This window comes from Melanaphis sacchari, unplaced genomic scaffold, assembly GCF_002803265.2.
Source record: "Melanaphis sacchari strain LSU unplaced genomic scaffold, SCAv2.0 Contig8_pilon_pilon, whole genome shotgun sequence".
NCBI classification, from domain to species: Eukaryota; Metazoa; Arthropoda; class Insecta; order Hemiptera; family Aphididae; genus Melanaphis; species Melanaphis sacchari.
In genome coordinates, this window is record NW_020271635.1 from 6,440,072 (window position 1) to 6,460,117 (window position 20,046).

Below are 20,046 nucleotides of genomic sequence, written 5' to 3' on the forward strand. Positions count from 1 at the left end.
CGTGGTTATTAAGTACCTATAATAGCCTATAGGGCTATTATTAATAATTACAAAATACCATTTGATACAGCACAGCGTTGTTTGTAACAAAGTAAATACTAGTGTACTTAACCCTTCTTGAACCCCGTTAAATGCAAACTGCACATATTTTTAACATAGTTGTTTGAGTTATTTTGACCAACTAAGAAGTACAGATTTAAAATTATATCCAATTAGAATAATTACTTATATTTTCTTTAACAAATGGTTACAGCTTAATTTGTCACGGGCGATGCAGTACTGGATTAGCTAGTTAATATATAACATACTCATTATTACGGCAGTTTAATTTTCAGTCAATTTCTAAGTAACTAGGTAAACATAATAACATAATAATAAACATATTATCAACTGTGCTTGGATGACAAGCGGACAGGTTTGAAGGAACCGGGGGTTGAGTATAAAAAATAAATAAAAATAAATAAAAAATAAATAATAATAAAAAAACATTTATAACATAAATAAGTATATAACGGTAAAAAATGTTGACATACATAATAATAAAAATGGTTTTTTACATTAAATAATATATTTAATATCAATATTAAAAAGCAAAATATAAAAAGTATGCATTATTATACGCACGTATAATATATAATGATGTTATATTATGTACACATATTTATGTGCACGATGATCGTCTCGAGTTGATGAAAACCGTAGGTTAATAGCGCGTCTGCATGTGTATACAGGAGAATAAATTGTAAAAACAAACACGATCATCGCCATCATCAGATAATAATAAACATAAATGTCATAATATGTGAGCATAATAATAATTATAATATAATAACATATAGGAGATTGTACAATATACGTAGGAACCGGAAATGGGAAATACGATTTCGTTCGTTATTGAATTTTTCTTTTTCGCGACACAATACATCATTGGTATCATTTAATACGATATAACGCAGTCGCATCCTGTCTTCTCCGAGAAATAATAAAATTATATTATTATTGAAGGTGATGTAGAGAGAAAACAAACAGGATATAAAAATAATAATAATAATAATAATGATAATAATAATCAATAGTTGTACTCGTTAGTCGTTGGTAATTCAACGATGAAAAGCCAAGGGGAAGCGCAAATCAATGTACGAACAATAATTATTACATTATTAATTCCGTTGAAAGTGTAGTCGATTTTGCATACGCGGAGCGGCTACTAAATTAACAGGTCGCCTAAAAACAAAAATAATAAAATAAAATAATAAAGATAAATTGCGTATAAAAAAAAAAAAAAAAAACGTAATTTAAAAATAAAAAAAACTAATAAAAGTATGTTTAAGAGGGAATGACTTAAGCAGCTAGTCGCGTACTTACGCTGACTTTTACACCAGGCTTGGACGCATGGCATATATTAGATATACGATCTAAGCCATTTAAAAGTAGTGGTATTAGTCATGATCACTATAGGACACGGATTTCACTGTATTCACATTTTTTTTTTGTTTTGTTTTGATTGCCTGACAACGATACTTTCCAAGCTAAAAATATGTTTCAAGTACTTACAATCTACATACTATCCAAAGAATTATTTTTAGAACATTTTTATTTCTTTTATTAATATTTTTTTTTTTATTACTTAACGATTTTCCAGGTATATTTATTATTTATTTATTTTAAATGTTGACGGGCTGTAACTCAAATATAATATAAAATTATTTTAGTATACGTTATTAAGATACAGATTAAAACCGTAAAAAATTTAAACATCCATTAAATTCATTAATAATTACATCAAGTGATAAATAGACATTATACTTATTAACTTATTTCATATATCTAATAACAAAATTATTTTAACTTAAGTTCATTAACAGAAATGGCACATAAAGAATATTAGATTTCCTAGTATTACTACGGCTGAGAATCAGAAAATTCAATTTTGTAAGTAAAGTTGGACAATAAGTAATCTGATAATGAAATCGAGGTCAAGGCAAAATCGTTTTGTTTTCAATGTTTCAAGGTATAAAAAAGTTAGTAATAGCTTATTAGTAGGTAAGACATGTCACCTCCGGCTTATGGCCAGACGAAAAAAAAAAAATTACATATATTAAGCATAAACATATGTATTTTTAAACTATTATAACACATCACGTAGTTATTGATTTTAAAATAACACGAGTTTCAAATTTATCTTAATAAGCATATTGTAACACGACCACCGGTCAATTACATACAGATGTCAATTTTATTAATTAATTTTTGATACATTAAAATCCATGCCCCAGTGATCCCGTATAGTCCCCAGATGGCTAACATCGTTTCTCAATAGGAAAGGCTAATTCCGATCTATTACAATACGCAAAACGATTCCACTAATTTGTTGATTCAACAAATGCCAACACCACCGGCGTTTTTAAGCAAAGAATTTTGTTTTATTTTTATATAATCAAATAGTTTTAAAAATTCACTAATATTTCCGGTGCTTATGTATTTGATCTATGTATATACGAAATCTAATCAAAAAACATAGACTACTGATAGTATAGTCTCTATTATTTTATTATTTTAGTCTTTCTTACTAGTAAGCGGTTTGTATATTATAATGCTGTTTCTTATATGTATATTATAATTTGAAACAACCGGGAAATTTTCAAATACTTCTTAAGGGCCTTCTAAAAGTGGCAGGATCGCTAGAGACATTGTATGTCTAAATGGATTTAAAAGTAATCAGTTACTTCAAAGGATATTAAAAATAAATATAATATATACATTTTTTAACAGTCATTACTTTTTGATTAGACCACGTATATAGACACCGTTATACCCAGTACTTACGCCACCATTTGAGACTATGCACAGCGCGACCCAAGGCGAATGCAATTATGTACCCATTTATGTAGCGTGCAGAAAGCAAATAATGGTGTTAATATTAAAATAATAATTATTATTATTACTATTGATATAGTAATGACTAATGAGTAATATAAACGTCGTATGGAATTTTAGCAAGAAAGATGAAATGGAAAGAACATTTAAAATACCTCAAAATAAGATATATTAATAAGGAAAAAGGTAAACAGTAATATTTCGAAAGCATGACCTTTGTTGATATAAGTAAAAGACTTAATATTACACTATTATTAACCTTTTTTCAGCACAGTAAAACAAAATTGTTTTTAATTGCACTTCAAATGGACCTTTTTTTCTTACCATTTAATGAGTTCAAATTTTCAATAAGTTTTCAAAAAATAAGGGTAATATTAAGTATTTTATACGTTAAAAAAAACCTAAATCAAATGCGTTCGAAATATTTAGTCATCTTTATTGAATACACTGTATATAGACATAGGTGTTACTGTGGTAAATTTAGGCTGAGAAGGCTCACTCCGAAAAATTGCAACAAGTCTTTTTAAAATTTTTTTTTATCGGTAATTTTTAATAACAATATCGTATAATTAATTCACTTGTTTTTTTTAAATAATATTGTTATATTCACAATAATCGGTGAATAAAAAAAGCATTTTTTTTGTTTTTTGTGCTTGATTAATACATTACACTACAATTTTTTTTACATAATAATATCGTATAATGCGTATAACGTACAATTTTTCTTTTTTTTTTCATTTATTGCTACAATTTGACACGTTTGTCTAAGGTACATCATTTTTTTTTTTTGCAAGTGTCTTGTATATATAATATTCAGAGATAACAATATTATTAATTTTAATTGATGGTAAATGGTTAATATTTAATGAGCGTTATTATTATTATTACATATAATATTAAAGCCAATCGTTTTGAGTTGGAGCTAAAACACATGGTCATTCACTATATAGGGTAAGAAAAATACCCAAAAATCGTTATTGTTATTATAAATATAATTAGGTATATTAAATACAAAAACGCTAAGTCGTCGAATATCAATTACATAGCTTGAAACTTCTAAGTATCAACAGGTTCTAAGGTTGGCAACAATGGGTGAATTCTGAATGGAATATTAAATTTAGTCATGTATGTGTTACAGGATTAGAATAAAATCATAAATAGAATTTTACATTATCGACAGTTAATATGGTACAAACAAATTTCTGTATAGTCAAATTTGGGTTAAGTTTAAATTTTAGGTTACTTGCAAGGTATCGGAACAGAACGATAAATTAATGATTTACGTCGAATTCGCAGTGACAGAGAATTGTGAATTGACCTATAGCCCACTCACAATTGTTCAGTCTTGTAATGGTATGAGATTGACAGTAGTATTTTTAAGAATTTATTTTAACATTTATTCAAAGATCGTATTATAAAAAGTATTGTAATGGTTAAGTTATAAAGAGAGGTTAGGGAGTTTCCCTCGGGTATGAATATTATATTATGTAAGCCATTATATTGCACAAAAGCTAAAGTGGACGACTGTGGTTTTAGCTCACTCACAAAAATCACTTATGATTATTTTAATATTAAAAAGCAATCAAATTACTAGAAACACAAAAAAAACTATTTACGTCGTATTTCATCAAAAAAGTAATTGACTTAACAATACAATTATATCAGAATATATAACCTAAAAATGCCTATATTGTAACATACACTTAATGATTATCTTATTATATAAAAGTTTCAAAGTCTTTTTTTCTTTGTCTAATACAATTGAAAAGACTTAACAATTTTTTTCAATAATGATGACATAAAATATGTTTAATATAAGTTTGTTTTAAACAACATCCAATTATTGCTCTTTATAATACAATATACTATTATATTGTAAAGTAATCACACTATGGATTCAATGGTGCAAAGCCAAATATTGAAAATTAGGTAGGATATAATTAAGTTAATTATAATATATTCTCTTTATTTTAACTGAAAATATTTAAAAAAAATTGAGATTATTAATTTTCCACGTCTAAGAGTAATTTATCAACAAATAAATGTATAATATATCATTTCATTGAATAAAATTGTTTTTTTACTATATTAATTTCCTTTCGTTATTACTTATTATAATTACACTAGTCTCTGTATTTAACTTCAGGAACTCTGGTAACTAAATAATTAACAATATATTAATTAATTTTAAATAGCTTCATTCTTGTATACTGACAATAAAAATATAACCTTTTCGACTTTATAAAAATAAATGCCGCTCAATAATTAAAATAACTGATTACATAATACATATTACATACTTAAAATGTGATTGTATATAGGGATTCATGTTAGAAAAAAAAACAACAAAAAAACCCCTAATTGCACTTAAAATTAAATAAATTTAATAAATGGAATGATAATAAATTATAATAATAACAATAACAGGACCTCTTTGTCTTAAATATTATTAATAAATAACGAGGCCTTTAGTAATAATATTATTATTTTATATACATAACAAAAGAAAAAAATCAAGTTTATGTGTAAATATTTAGTTACTAAGAATCACATTTCATACATACATCACATCTAGACTATATTTTAAACATTTTAACTGAATTAGCCTAAGAGGGAATGGATAATGAAATCTAAAGTAAATTATTATTTTATTTTTAAATGAAAAAGTTATGTCTTGTTTTTTGGGCATTTGCCTGCTTCTTAAATAGAAGATAAATCGAGTTTAGACAGTTTCTCTGCGTGCTGAAATTAAAGAACCAAAAAAATGTTGGCTTACATTTACTTTGTTTTTGAATTCTGATTATTAAAATTACTAATAATATTATGTTTTTCACTTGTCTTTAATAATAAATTGAGTAAACAAATTTATAGATTTTAAACTAAGTAAAAAATTGCCAGAAATTTATAATATTTAAAAATTATAGACTGAATATAATTTTCAACTATTAATATTGTCTATAGTAAATGTTATAATAAGTATATTTTATTTATAATAAGGTGATACTTATACTAATCAGATTAAACAAATATAATAAAAAAGACAAGGGATCACAAATATTTTTGTTGTTTTTGGTTTGTAGGCTTTTGATATATCTTTCAATAAGCATTGCAAGACAAATGAAATACATATAACAAAAAATACACTAAATTTGACATGAATACATTTTTTATAAACTCACCATGCTATGTATACATCTAGTAAGTGAAATATACAGCTTATTTGAAACGGTTGGCAAAAGCATTGGTAAGCTCATTGACAGCTACTTGTGCCACAGCTTGGCCGACCGCTTGTTGTACACGTTGCGGTATTTGCGGCATTGATCCTCGCCTATTATCGCCAATACCATCATAATAATATGAATATATAACTCGCGCATAGCTATTATTTTATAGTTACACATAATTCTAATACAAGTTATGATAATTATTTTTTATAAGATATAATAAAATGTTTGAATAAATATCAACAATCTAATTGTACCATAAACCCATTGGTATAACATTAATAAATTAGTATAAAACTGACACCAATAGTATTACCAGCAAAAGCATTTTTGGTAAGTTTTTATTATAATAAAATATATATATATATATATATATATATATTATAAATAATTTTAACTGGATAATAAGTATTGAATAATATGCTGATTGCTGAATTTAGTAACATTAATATAAATGTATATAACTATAACTACGCCTCGAAAAAATAAAATTTTGTTGTTAATAGTTGGTTTTATCTAAAATATTTTACTATCTAATTTTATACATAGTCAAGAAAAATTTTGATTTCAAACATTAAAAATGCAATTTAAATTGCTGTATTATAATATATTATAAATTGTATACATTTTTATAATTATATTTTCAATTTACAAATTACAACATCAAAATGTTAAATCGTTTACTATTTAGTTTCAAAATATTGAAGAGTTGGACACATAATAATTTACTTGAATGTTTAAACATTTAAAAATTGAAGTAAAATAATAAAATTATTGACATAATGAAAATAGAGCAATTATACTTTTTGATATGAAGAAACTAACTGAATTTACTAAATTTTTCTTGACTATGTAACTAGAAAACACATAATAATGAGCTTACACACTAAATAATTTCTAATCAGATATCACTTCTTAAATTGTCTTAATTATAATAAATTAATAACAATGTACATGGTCTAATTTTTTTTTAATTATGAGCTAAAAAAATAAAATAGTAGACAATATACCTTAAAATAGTTGAATAATAATATTTTATAAATGTAATTCACAATCACTATCAATGATAATAGTTAAAGGGTGACTGTGAGTATTCCTAATATAGGAAATTATTATAAATTATAAGAATTAGTACTTAAAGACTTACAAACTGTGAATTATTTAACAAATATTAGGTAACATACCTAGGTAAATAACATCTAATTACCTAGTACTGATGTGCTAACCTAGACAATGAGACTAACCAACATAACGAATACAAAACAAATATATATTATAAGTAAATAATTTTTTACAACAAAAAAATGATAATAAATACTATTATTAATCACTCAATTAAAAGAAATAAACAATGGATCAAATTTAGCTTACTCTGGCTTCAATTTAATGTGTATAGGTTAGTTGGTTATAAATATAGCGATTATTATTAATGAAGTTGCAGATTTAATCGGCCACTGAAGACATGCTCGACAATACATATTAACGGCGTCTGAAATGTAAAAAAACCACACCGTCGCCGTTGCTGCCTTATATACTAAATGTTAGTGACTCAAACTAACTACGGTTAGTGAGTACTATCATTAAGTACATAGCTAACTAGCTAATAATTGTTAGTAAAGCTAGTAGTTAGCTATGCACTAAATAATTACTAATTTTAATAAATGTAGAATTAACAGAGCTATTTTATATTAGATTCAATTTATGGGAACTTCTATGAGCTGTAAAAATAAATATATAAAGCAATGAAATACCCAAACTGACTTACGAAGGAATTAAAGGAGGAGGAAGTCCCTGGCCACCAGGCCTACCGGGTGGAGCAGGAGGTTGTCGTCCCTGCTCAGGCCCAGGTCTATTAGGTATTGCTGGAGCTGGTCTTCCTGTAGCTGGAGGTGGTGGAGGTGCTCTTGATGCTGCATTTGCAGGTGTTGGGTTAGATGGTACTCCTCTACGTCCAGCACCACCGGGGCTTGGTGGAGACAACCTTAATAATTACAAAAAATTAAGAATAAGAACTGTAATACGCACAAATATTTAATTAACGAATCTACCTTGGGTTATCAAGACTAGATGCAAGCCAATCATTCTTGACTGGTGGTGGAACAGGTGTGGTAACAGTAGCCATTGAAACATCACCAATAATTCTCAATGCTTCTTTACATGCTTGGTACATACGCATCATTTCTTCACGTTTTACGGCTTCTTCTGCACTTTCTTCCATCATTTGAGACTTAAATACAAAATCAATATTTAGATGTATAGTCTTAAAATACATTTATATTATTATTTTTATAAATAAATTTAAATTTATTAAGAAAAAAAATTATAATTTTTAACAACTTTAATGATCAAAATAATCAAGAATTATATAAAAGTTAATATTTTTTAGATGAATAGTTTTATTATTTAAGAACAGCTCACTCAAATGTATTTTGTATCATACAAATAAACAACATGGCAAACTTGTGTAAAGAATTCACATTGAATTTTAAGCTAAGTAAATTGATCAATTATCAAACTTAAAAGAATGAACACAATATGTATTTATGGTGGATTTTTACAATTATCATAAGATAACATATATAATATGTATGGTACCATATTTGATCTTAGCCTAGTTTCCTCTGTAAGACTTGCAAGCAATATATATATAAAAAAATAAGAACATAGATAACTGCTTTGCTATATAACAAGAATCAAATAAAACTCTTATTGAGTAAGTCAACATTTTTATCATGTAAATAAAAAACTAATATATAATATACATTAGGTGAACATTTCAATTACCTACTGTTATTCATTTTTGAGTTACATTAAGAAACCAAATAATTTTTGTCATATAATTTGGTAAAAAAAATCCTGTTTAATTTTTCACGATGATTTTTACTAGAAATTTTCAATTTTGACCTCTAAATAGTATTGAGAACATTTATAGATTTAATTTACTTTCAGAAACAACTGAAATCACCCTCAAAGTTGAAGAATAAAGTATTTTTTCTACTAAAAATTGTATTCGTATAAAAAAAGAAAAATACCCATGTTAATATAAAATACATTAAATGCTTGCTAGAATCTAAAATAACTATAGGTACATGATCAAGAATATTAATTATTAACCTTCTATCAGTCAAGTATCTAAAATAATAATTACAAGAAAATAAAGTTTCTTATTATATGCTTAGTGTAGCTTTTGTTATAATGCTTAGTTTTTGTAAAATTAATACATTGTTGATTCACTCAGATTTTAAAAATTACTAAGAATTAAAATAATTAAATTTACTTAAAATTATTTCTATAATTATAAATGAATACATATATATGTATAAAAATATTTTGGAACATTTTTATCCCACACACTTAATATGAAAAAAAATAAATATAAAGCAACTACTAATTGAAAGTTAAATAAATACATTTAACTATTTAGTAATTAAGTGTTATTGGTATAGTTATATGTCTACTTTCCATTGTTCTAAAAGATTAAAAATAGAAAATAACAAGTGATGCACTCACTTTTTGATGTCAATGTAACTAATTTGTCTGAAGTTTAATATTTGTATCATTTCATTAAAGTTTCTATTTTTTATTTATTTTAATTTTCAGTTAATCAATGGCAAGAACAATGAACACTAACAATAAACAATATTTTCTTTTTTTCTATATAAAATTTTAATTAAATATTTAATTTTTCTTATTTATAATAATGTAAAATGAAAACTTTTTTAAATATCAACAAGTATAAAATAAATGAGTCAATAAATTGTTGAAGTAGTATTTACAAAATAAAATAGGCTTTTGTTAGTGTTTGACATTGCTCTGTCAAATTATCTGACAACTAAACAATACACTTTATTGATAATTAATATTTACGATATTCAAGAATATTTATTATACATAAATTACCTGATCACCAGATGCATATAGATGAGCTAATAATTCTCCATTAATAAAATCTTTTGAGTTGTTTATAATCAAATGCATAATGATTTTAGGGACTAGATCGCGACAAGATTTTGTAACAATTTTCATATATGAATCAACTAGATTTCTAATAGTCTCTACTTGTCTTTCCAAAACTGGATCCATAGATGTAGTTGATTCTGTACTGCTCTATAATAGTAAAATGTTAAGTTGATAAATATTTTATGAAATATTAATGAGAAATTAAAATGTGACACTAACCTCACGACCATCCTGATCGAAAGGCAAAAAAATTATAGAAAAAAAATAATTAATCATTTAAAAAATTAAAAATACATATATAATTAGCAAATGTAAATTAATAAAATTTTACCTCATCACTATTGGATACATCTGATGATTTTTCTGGGTAAACACCTGCACGTAAAAATGATGCTTTCCAAGAATCTACATCATCTTGTGTTTCACAACTCAATTCAAGCTGTTTATAGTCCTGAAAATATATATTTATGTAATTAAAAAAATGTTAAAAACCAAATCTCCACTGATCTTTTAAGAAAAGTTAAATATAAAAATAAACTATAATTGTTAGTAACATTGATAAAACATAATACTATATTATTAATTAAAAAAAAATGAATATGAAATTAATTTTCCATTAAATAAAAAAACCAGTGAAGAGTAGGCTTAATATTTCACATAATTCAATTCAAAATTCACCTTGTAAACATTACGGCCTTCTGGATTAAATAGCGCAAAAGTGTGACGACGTGACATAAAACCTTGTTCAACATCTTTGATTTTCAATCCATCTAATGGTAACATGTATTTTTTTTCTCTTTCCTTTAAAAATAACAATTATTTATTTTCATAAACTATCTAATAAAAAATATGTATTTAATTTAATGTAAATACCTCTTCATCTTTGAACCATGAGATATTTTCAGACATTAAAACAAACCAATAATCCCTAGATCCTCCTTTCATAATGCCCAAATTGTGTATACACATCCATCCTTTACGTATCACTTGATTGCCAAGCTTATGAGTTTTGTTGGAATTATCAGATGACTGTTGTGCACTTGAATACAATAATATAAAACATAATAAATTAATAATTTTTAATATGGTTAATATACAATAAATTGTTACATACTTAGCAAATCCAATAAAATCTTCATGATTTGTATTCATATACGCTAATTCACATTCAACCAATAGAATTAACTGTTCTTTACACATTTGTTCACGATTACGAATATACGATGTAATTATACGTTCTGTTTCTTCTCGTAAACGTGGATACCTGGACATCTATAAAATCAAAAAATAAAATTATCTTAAAATAACTTTACACAAATCAAAAATGTATATAATAAAATTTATGTTCATACCTTATCTGTACAAATTCTAACTACGTTAGATAATTCATTAACAACAAGATCGGTACATTTCAGTGATGGTTCTTTCAATCTAGCAATTTGTTTTTTCACAATAGCTTCAAATGCCATATCAGGTGTAAACAAACCCACTCTTATACCTATAAAAAATATATAGATATTTATTTCTGACTGTTGAAAAATTATCTTTTAATATATTACACACCATGAATGTTTCTGATGGCAAATGCTATTTCTCTCCTTAGTTCTTTTTCATCAATTTCCATTTTCACAATTTCAAAAGGGAAACGTTCATGGAACAAACGATTAATTTTAGCACCTCCAGATAATTCATTGGTATTTATCTGAGCAGAACCAGAACCTTCAATTGTGCGTTCAAAATCAGATTGAAGTTGTTGAATCATTCTACATTCACAAGAAAATGATAATTTATAATATATGATTAAACACTAAATGATTTTAAATTTCTTACTGTAACATTGCTTTGGTTTTAATAGCTGGATCATCTGGCCTAAAATATTTAAACTGTTCGACATCCTTTTCTAATGTAAGTAATTGTTTCTAAAAATAATCATATAATAAGTGACCATGAGCTATACAAAAATAAAACAAAACATACTTGTAATTTATCCCTAAGTCCTGGCAATGTATCTCTTATATGATTTGTGAGCTGTTGATTCAAAACTCTTTGCAAATAAGGTGTACCGAGTCTGTCAGCCATGTGTCTATAAGCTGGGTGTCTAAAAAGTAAAATTATTGTTTATTTGAATAAATACTCTTTTAGATTAAAATTTTTAACTAAATAAAAAATATTCTACCTACCCCAAGAAAAATTTTCTTTCTGCACTTAAAGCAGCTTTTATATCTTTACGTCCATCGATATCTTTCTGACTCCTGTTTACTACACCAATGTAACCACGTCTGAGAGGTAGAAGCTTGTTCTCCAGTATGTCTCTAGCATCAGTTCCTTCATCCATCAGATCCAATTTTGTTATAACACCAATAGTTCGCATACCTAAAGAATTAATGCAGTATGTTATAATATAATGTAAAAATACAGAAATTATGTGTAAAATGTGCATTTAACTAATTTTAATAACAACATATTAAATTTTAAATTTAAAAAAATATGCATACAACATTTGTTGATAAGACATGAACATGCTTTTTTAAAATTATGATAGGTAAATGGTTGCAATGGTTAAAAAACTATAGTGGATGTAAATTATTCATTTTTTAATGAAAATAAAATATGCATAAATCTAAGGTAATAATGATAAAAAAAAGTAGGATTTATGATTTTATACATAGCATGCAGTTTCACTACTATACGTCATGATAAATTTCTAAATAAACACATTTATAAGTGTCTGATAACTTATAAAATCGATTAATAACTTCAAAATTGACATAATAAATTCAACCAGTGAATAGTAATTCTTATTCCAATGTTATCAACACTTAAAATTTTAATTATTTATTGTTTTAAAATTATTAAATGTCAAAATAAAGTGTACAACCTGACAATATATATCAAAAATCATCACAGCAATATAGGGATAAAATGAAACAAATTTAATCGTTTTAATAGGTTAATTTGATTTTTTTTTCTATAGCGTTCATAATTTTTCTTATAAATAATCACTTTGCATTGATTATATTGGTATGGTAGATACTGATTTTTTAAAAAAGTTTATTATTCCATAAAATATAGGTAAATGGAAAACTTATCATTTCTTACCTTCAGGATCCACTTCTTTAGAAATTTTTAATGCATCACTGTTGGCCAAATCCTGGTTAGCTGGTGTTACAGCCAAAATCAGGCAATTATCTCGTTTAACAAAAGTGAATAACATTGATCTTATTTGATGCTCTATGTCGGGAGGTTGGTCCCCAACAGGTACTTTGGTCATACCAGGCAAATCAACAAGGGTCAGGTTCAACACTAAAAAATAATACTAGCAAAACTACACAACAGCCATGAAAACTAATAACATTGAAAAATGTATGACTCGTTCCCTAACTCTATACCTTGATTTATAACCAATTACTAATTATTTTTATGTACTATTATAGTCTTCAGTCAGGAGTAAACCATTAGATCAGAAAACATTTTTCTTTGAGGTTTAGAGAAACAAAAAAAAAAAAAACATTTAAGCAATGTACAAAGAACTTCTAAAGAATACTAAAAAACGACAAAATTGCTAATAGCATGACTTGGTGCAATATTTTCGAGCAGACTACTGGCCGATTAACGTTTACCGTCTGGGTCAACTTGTTTTGCAATTTGTAAGGCATCTGAAGTAGCCAAATCAGCATTAGCTGGAGAAACAGCTAATATAAGACAAGTTTCTTTTGTGATAAATTGGAACAGCATGTCTTTGATTTGTTGTTCAATGTCAGGTGGTTGATCACCAACTGGTACTTTTGTCAAACCAGGCAAGTCGATCATAGTGATGTTTAAAACTGTTTACAGACGTTATAAATAATAACCATAATAAAATGGTATAACATTTAAACAATATTTTTAAATTAGTTGCAAAATTAATGAATAAAACTAACAGTTTTTAGATCATAATAAAAAAAAAATTAAATAATACTATTAGATAACAGTATTATTTACTCAGTGGATACCGAGCATCTATTTTTTTCAAAAACCAAATAAACATTAAATGAAGAATATAGGAATTAAATAAATTTTATAAACTATTTAATCTATAGAAATCAAAGGTAAAACTATTTTTTTTAATGTTTCTATATATTACATAAGAAAAATGAAATAAAATTTCTGTGAATAAATGTATTTCAAATTTCTTAATGATACAAGTAGGATATTATAGATACTGTACTTACCATTAGGAGAATATACCCTTAAATTTATTGGTATGTTTGAAATTCCTTTATTAGATCCAGTCATACGATCAGTTTCGTTTTCTATTTCACGTCTAATTTCATCAAAATCTGGAAACTTTTTTCCTTTGCAATGAAGAAATTCTCCATATTCTATAAAAAGTAAAAAATTAAATTATAAAAATAAATAACCAAAAGTATTTAATTATTTGGGTACTAAAACTAAATCTTTTTTTTGATTTACTTGATTTAATTTAATTGTATAGTACAAATTGAATATATCAATTATTACATTTTTTTTAGATGATTTAACAAATAAAAATATATTTTTATAAGCTAAGATGAAGGTTAGAAATGAATATAATTGTTTTTATTAATGATGTCAAAAAATAAATGATTTTAATAAATGGGATGCAATAGAAGTTAAATGGTACTTAAAAAGGTCATAATTTATTAAAAATGTATTGAAATGTTTATGTTCAATAAATTCAAAGTTAAAATTGGTATTGACCTTAGGTACGAGTTTTCAAGTTTGTTTTAATAAAATATCTTTTTTTATAAGGTATTTGATACATATTGATAGTAAGGAAGGATTATTTGATTCGATTAATATTAAAAAGAAAAATTACTTATAAATTTTTGAACTCGGTTATGCACCAAAAATCTTAACACTTTACATAATAAATAATGTAACTTACCCAATGTACTATTTATCAATTGAAGAATAAGAGGACGACGAGTTACAATTCCAGAACCTCTTGGAAGAAAATCCCTAAAATTAAAAAGTATATTTTAAATAACAATATAAGTTAAAAAACTAAAATATAAAACTTTTTCAAAGAATAAGTATAAACATTGAAACGACATAATTTGAGTTTACATTTTTTACAAAAATACTAGTAAATTATCATTTAGTATGTACCTAATTGAATAAGTATATACCTAGAATGGCAAAACTATGACACATAAATTGTATCTAATGACTTATTTTGAATAATATAGAGCAGCTAACTGTCTTTGTCAGATATAGTCATACAAATATTAAAAATCTTTCTTAAAATATGTTTTTTTGAAAAATTTGTTTTTTAAGGGATTCAACAATCTTAAAAGAATGTAGTACTCACATGTGTGCTTTCATCTTATTAATACAAAACACAACAAATTTTACATTTGGAAAAATCAGTTTTTTTCTGCTCTGTTTAATATTTGAGTGAATTAACTATTATTAAATTTAAAGTTAAGACTATAAGAATACTTCAAAATTAAAATACCTATCAAAAAACCCATTGTTTGAATTTGAGTTAATTTTTTTTAAAGCCACAGTTGTAATTCATTTTCACTAAGGGGCATAAATTTCACACATCTAATTAAGTTTGGCACTAAAGAATAATAAGTAAAATAACTTGTATTTGTATCTAGTTCAAATAATATTATTTATATTATATTTTCTTATCAATAGTTACTTATAACTTTATGCGTGTATCTAATTTTTAAAATATTTTAAGCTAAGTACTTATTAGAAAGTGAATTGTTGAAATTAATTTTAAAAGTTACACATGAGTAAATATGGAACATTATATTAATTTATAAAATAAAAAAAAACCATTGAACAAAATTTCTAATTGTGAATCAAATCTATAACTAGATTTCTCTTTATTAAATAGGTAAAATAAGTGGGGATGAATGAAATATACTTCAATAATTATACATAGGTAGTGAAAAACCAACCTAAATAATAATTTAGGTACCTACCAAAATATTTAATATACTTATAATTATAAAACATTGAATCTAATAGTTATAAACTATTTATTAAACATTAGTACCAAAAAAATGTTACAACTAATATGATTAACTATAAAGTCAAAATTTTAGAAAATAGATAAAATTCAAACATCTAATAAGGAAACACAAACCTTAAAAAATTGTAAGATATCTATCGATAAAACTGTTGTTGAAATATTTAAAATCAACAAAAATACTTTTTTTAGTGAATCTACTATTTTTCATAACATACATTTTTATCTTATCAACAAAATAAATTTATGAGAACTGATTTAATGTATTATTTTCTATAAGTAAATTAATTTACTAATGCTTTAATATAGTTATTAAATATAGTAATATAGTAATGCTATTTTTCAAACAGGGTCAATAGGTGTTATGTTAAAAAATGTACATGTGTTTATCATCATGTCTCTTGAAACCAATAATCATTATGTTGTTTTAAACCATAAATTGTTTAATTATGTACCTATTTGTATATAAAATAAAAAAAATTGCTCACAATTTAAACTTTAAACAGCCTTACAGTAAAATTATATCCTCTAGATTTGTACACCTTGTAAGTAGAAATTAATTAGTACCATTACCGTTATTCAAGAGTTTAATTATTCTAATCAAAATCTTTTCAAATTTATTGTTTTATATAATAATTATAGATCAAGTTAAATTAATTATCAATTAAATAATTAAATGTACCTACTTAAATCAATAATTACAGAACACTATTATTTTGGTACTATAGATACTCCAAAGATTAAAAAATATTGAATAGACACAAAATATTCATTAGTTTAGATTAAAACGAAGATTAAAAACAATTACAGTTATAACTTATAACCATAGTACCTAAAGACGTTTGAAATATATGTATGTTGAAATTAACAATATTTAACAATCAATGTAAAACATATTATACATTTAAACATCAACTGATTAACTATCAATATGTAAATGAACCCATACCCAACTGCCATAATATAATATACATGTCATAACTATAAACTGAGATATGTACTTCATTTGAATATTTCACCAATAAGCACATGCTTATTATATTTAGTATTTACTAGATGCACTACATTTGTGTAACTAGAGGTATTTCTTAAATAAATATTACTATATAATTCATACAACTCAACATCCAAATGATGAAATCACAATACCTAGGTAGGTAGATCCCTTTCTTGTAGCTACTAAAATATGTAAATTTGACTCTAATCTCATTTACTTTTTAATGAACAAATATTCAGAAAAAACCAATAGGTACAAGACATAAAATAAATAGCGCAAATAGAAATGACGAAAACATTCTGCGTGTTACTATAGAAATAAATATGAAACTAGTATTAGCCATAGGCTTCATCATTATAAAAAGAGATGTTTAATATTGTTTGAAATGAAACGAGAAGACTACTATCGTATAAGAGTAATTGGAAAATTTGGAGACACCGCCAAACAAATAATAGGATGGTTGATGTAAAAAAAAAATGATGTCTAACATCAGAAATTTTTTTTACTAATTAAGATAATGTTTCACACTGAACATATTTGAGCATAAATTGAAACAGTAATAAAGTTCTGGCAGTAGGGTACAAGCAAGTCGCGCATCGGCGAACCCAAGACAAGTGTGTTTTGCTTTACCTTCCCACAAAGTTTTCCAGCACAGAACTTTTACCAGCACTCTGACCACCGACCACCGCGATCTGGGGTAGGTCAAGCTGCATGTGCACGCCCAGCTGGGTGAACGCATCTTGGAGTTTGTTTACGATGGGTATCAACTGTTCCATGCCCATGTTGCCGGCCATCGTGGACAGCAGCGAAGAGCTAGTGTGGACGAATGTGTCTCACCGAAGACGACAACGGTCCAACGTCGGATAAACGACGACGGACAATCGGCGGACTCTATATAATACACCTGCGACGATATCGCGGCGGTGACGACACACACGCACTACCCACAATCACTCTTCACACCGTCCGCGGGACAATAAACGTCACCACTGGCAGCAGCAGAAGCAAAACATACGGACGGAAGCGATCGTTCGTACGAATACGAATGATTGTGCGTGTGCGCGCGCGCACTAGCATGTGTGTAAGTAAACTGCCGTGTGTGTGTGTCTGAGTGTGCGTGCGGCGGCAAGTGGCAACGATTACAGTCAAACGTTCCGGCTCTTTCGGATTCCGACGAATGACACCGACCGAGTACGAGCGGTACAGAGCGCGACTGCCGATCGACGGGCCGCTGTTCGGCGTCCGAGCGCGCCCGAATTCAAACGAAACCTCGTTGCGGCCCAAACGTTTCAAAATCCGAAACACTTCGGGCATTCAAACAACCTTACAGACGACATTTACGCGCGGTCCCAGGGCCGTGTGGTCGTTGGCCGCAGCGTGTACGATCAAGCTGCAATTTAAAATACAAGAAGCCGAATTTTCAGCCGGTAAAATACCCAAGACTTTTCTACCGAAAGTAAAACGTTTCGAAACGGGAAAAGAAACGCCGCCAAATCCGTTGGGTTTAGAGTGTTTCGACTGTTTAGAGATCGAAAACGGTCCTGCGCGGCGGCGGCCGAACAGCGGTCGTCACACCAGTGCGCGCCACGCCCCACCGCCAGCCTACCAGTCACTGGTCGACTCGTTGCCGCCGCGCCGATGAGGAGGTAAAAAGCTCTTGCGCCAACGACGACGCCACCGCACTAAGTTATACTTTACGCACGATGTCGACCCTTTATCGATTCCTTTTTCACCATTCCGCATTTCCGCGCTCGGTGCGTGCTATATACATGGCATAATATCGACAACGAAGAAAATTCTTGCCCCGCAATTATTACATAATGATTATTATTATTATTATTATTATTATTATTTATATCGCACTGCATAATGCACGAGCGCAGAGCATACGCGATTGTAATAAATAATAATAATATATTATCGTGTCAATTTTTTATACTCCAAACGCCCACCAAATGTCGTATGAAATATCATATTAAATATACAAAACGTCGAATCTTCTCGCTTATCGAAAACATAATTGATATATTGTATTTGGTGAAATCGTATAATAAATTAATTATAAGAACACAGACGCTACATGCGTGCGTCATCATTATACCAAATTATTGTTAAATCGTCTCGAGCGCGCGGGTGAAGTGTATTGCATTATTATAATATTATTACGAGTTATTTGCTAACACCATCAATGAACAAAAAAAAAAAAAAAATACGTACGTAAACGTGTATAAAAAAATTTAAACATGGATTCATATAATGTCTATGTGCGTATATATTATATAGGCACCGCAGACCGTAGTTTTATTGTTCTGTAGCCTGTGCCGTATAGTGTGTACCTAATGTCTACATAGACGGACAGATTTGCACAACTGCACAAGTGTCCCCGCGAGGAGTGGTGCCTCGTGCCTATGCTAGTACTGACGACCGACATAATATATTTCCATGTATAATGTTTATATACATAACATTTATTTACGTGTGTCATCCACATTACACATACAGAACTGTGCATTGCATTATTATTATCTGTTATTGTTATGGTATTGTTTTGTTCGGTAACAAAAAAAAACTAATTTGTACAAAATATTTGGTCGTTAATTGTATCGCGTATGATATTTTAGTCTATGGTTGTTTTTAGCACTAGGGAGGTATGTGATCTATGATCTATGTATCAGGTGCAGGCCAACAGGTCGATCGCGGCGCTCTTTCGTCTTTTCTTGAAATTTTTTCAGAAAACAAATGATAATAAGTCAAAAGTTATAATTTGTAACCAAATATATTAAAACGCTTATTGTGTAAAACTATGAAATTAAATGTTATTATTATTTATCAATATCCTAAATAAAAGAAATAAAAAATCTGTAACACGCATGTATTTAAAATATATTTTTGTTTATTAAAAACCTTTTTTTTTTGTAGATCGCGAAAAATTCAGAGGTCGATTACAAGTCTATTAAAGTTGATCATCCCGGGTTTACATT

General features: G+C 27.1%; 1 protein-coding gene across 9 annotated transcripts; it reads right to left on the bottom strand.

The window, feature by feature from the left end:
* Nucleotides 1-588: 588 nt before the first annotated feature.
* On the bottom strand, nt 589-18,255 carry LOC112602707 (dynamin). Of its 9 annotated transcripts, none has more exons than XM_025350927.1 (19): nt 17,696-18,253; nt 14,968-15,041; nt 14,273-14,422; nt 13,682-13,885; nt 12,242-12,434; nt 12,039-12,159; nt 11,892-11,980; nt 11,625-11,824; nt 11,414-11,559; nt 11,176-11,333; nt 10,935-11,100; nt 10,740-10,862; nt 10,393-10,512; nt 10,281-10,292; nt 10,002-10,208; nt 8,150-8,328; nt 7,867-8,082; nt 6,057-6,205; nt 5,562-5,619 (listed from the first exon to the last, which is right to left on the bottom strand). In XM_025350927.1, exons 1-18 carry the CDS (start codon nt 17,857-17,859, stop codon nt 6,094-6,096), a joined length of 2,634 nt encoding a protein of 877 aa, XP_025206712.1. In that variant the 5' UTR covers nt 17,860-18,253; the 3' UTR covers nt 5,562-5,619; nt 6,057-6,093. The 9 variants fall into 9 exon arrangements, with proteins under 9 accessions (XP_025206709.1, XP_025206715.1, XP_025206712.1 ...); XM_025350926.1 differs by lacking the exon at nt 13,682-13,885 and adding an exon at nt 13,161-13,364 and having other exon boundaries at nt 17,696-18,252; XM_025350924.1 differs by lacking the exons at nt 5,562-5,619; nt 13,682-13,885 and adding exons at nt 589-1,224; nt 13,161-13,364 and having other exon boundaries at nt 10,935-11,333; nt 17,696-18,255.
* Between the last annotated feature and the right edge of the window lie 1,791 nt (nt 18,256-20,046).

Bases quoted from the DNA above. Each gene is read 5' to 3' on its own strand.
- LOC112602707 (XM_025350924.1), bottom strand. From the start codon at position 17,859: ATGGCCGGCAACATGGGCATGGAACAGTTGATACCCATCGTAAACAAA. The intron at 12,160-12,241 runs GTAGGTAGAATA...TTTACTTTTTAG, and splicing joins GAAAGAAAATTTTTCTTGGG to ACACCCAGCTTATAGACACA. The intron at 11,334-11,413 runs GTATGAACATAA...TTGATTTTATAG, and splicing joins TTAGAATTTGTACAGATAAG to ATGTCCAGGTATCCACGTTT.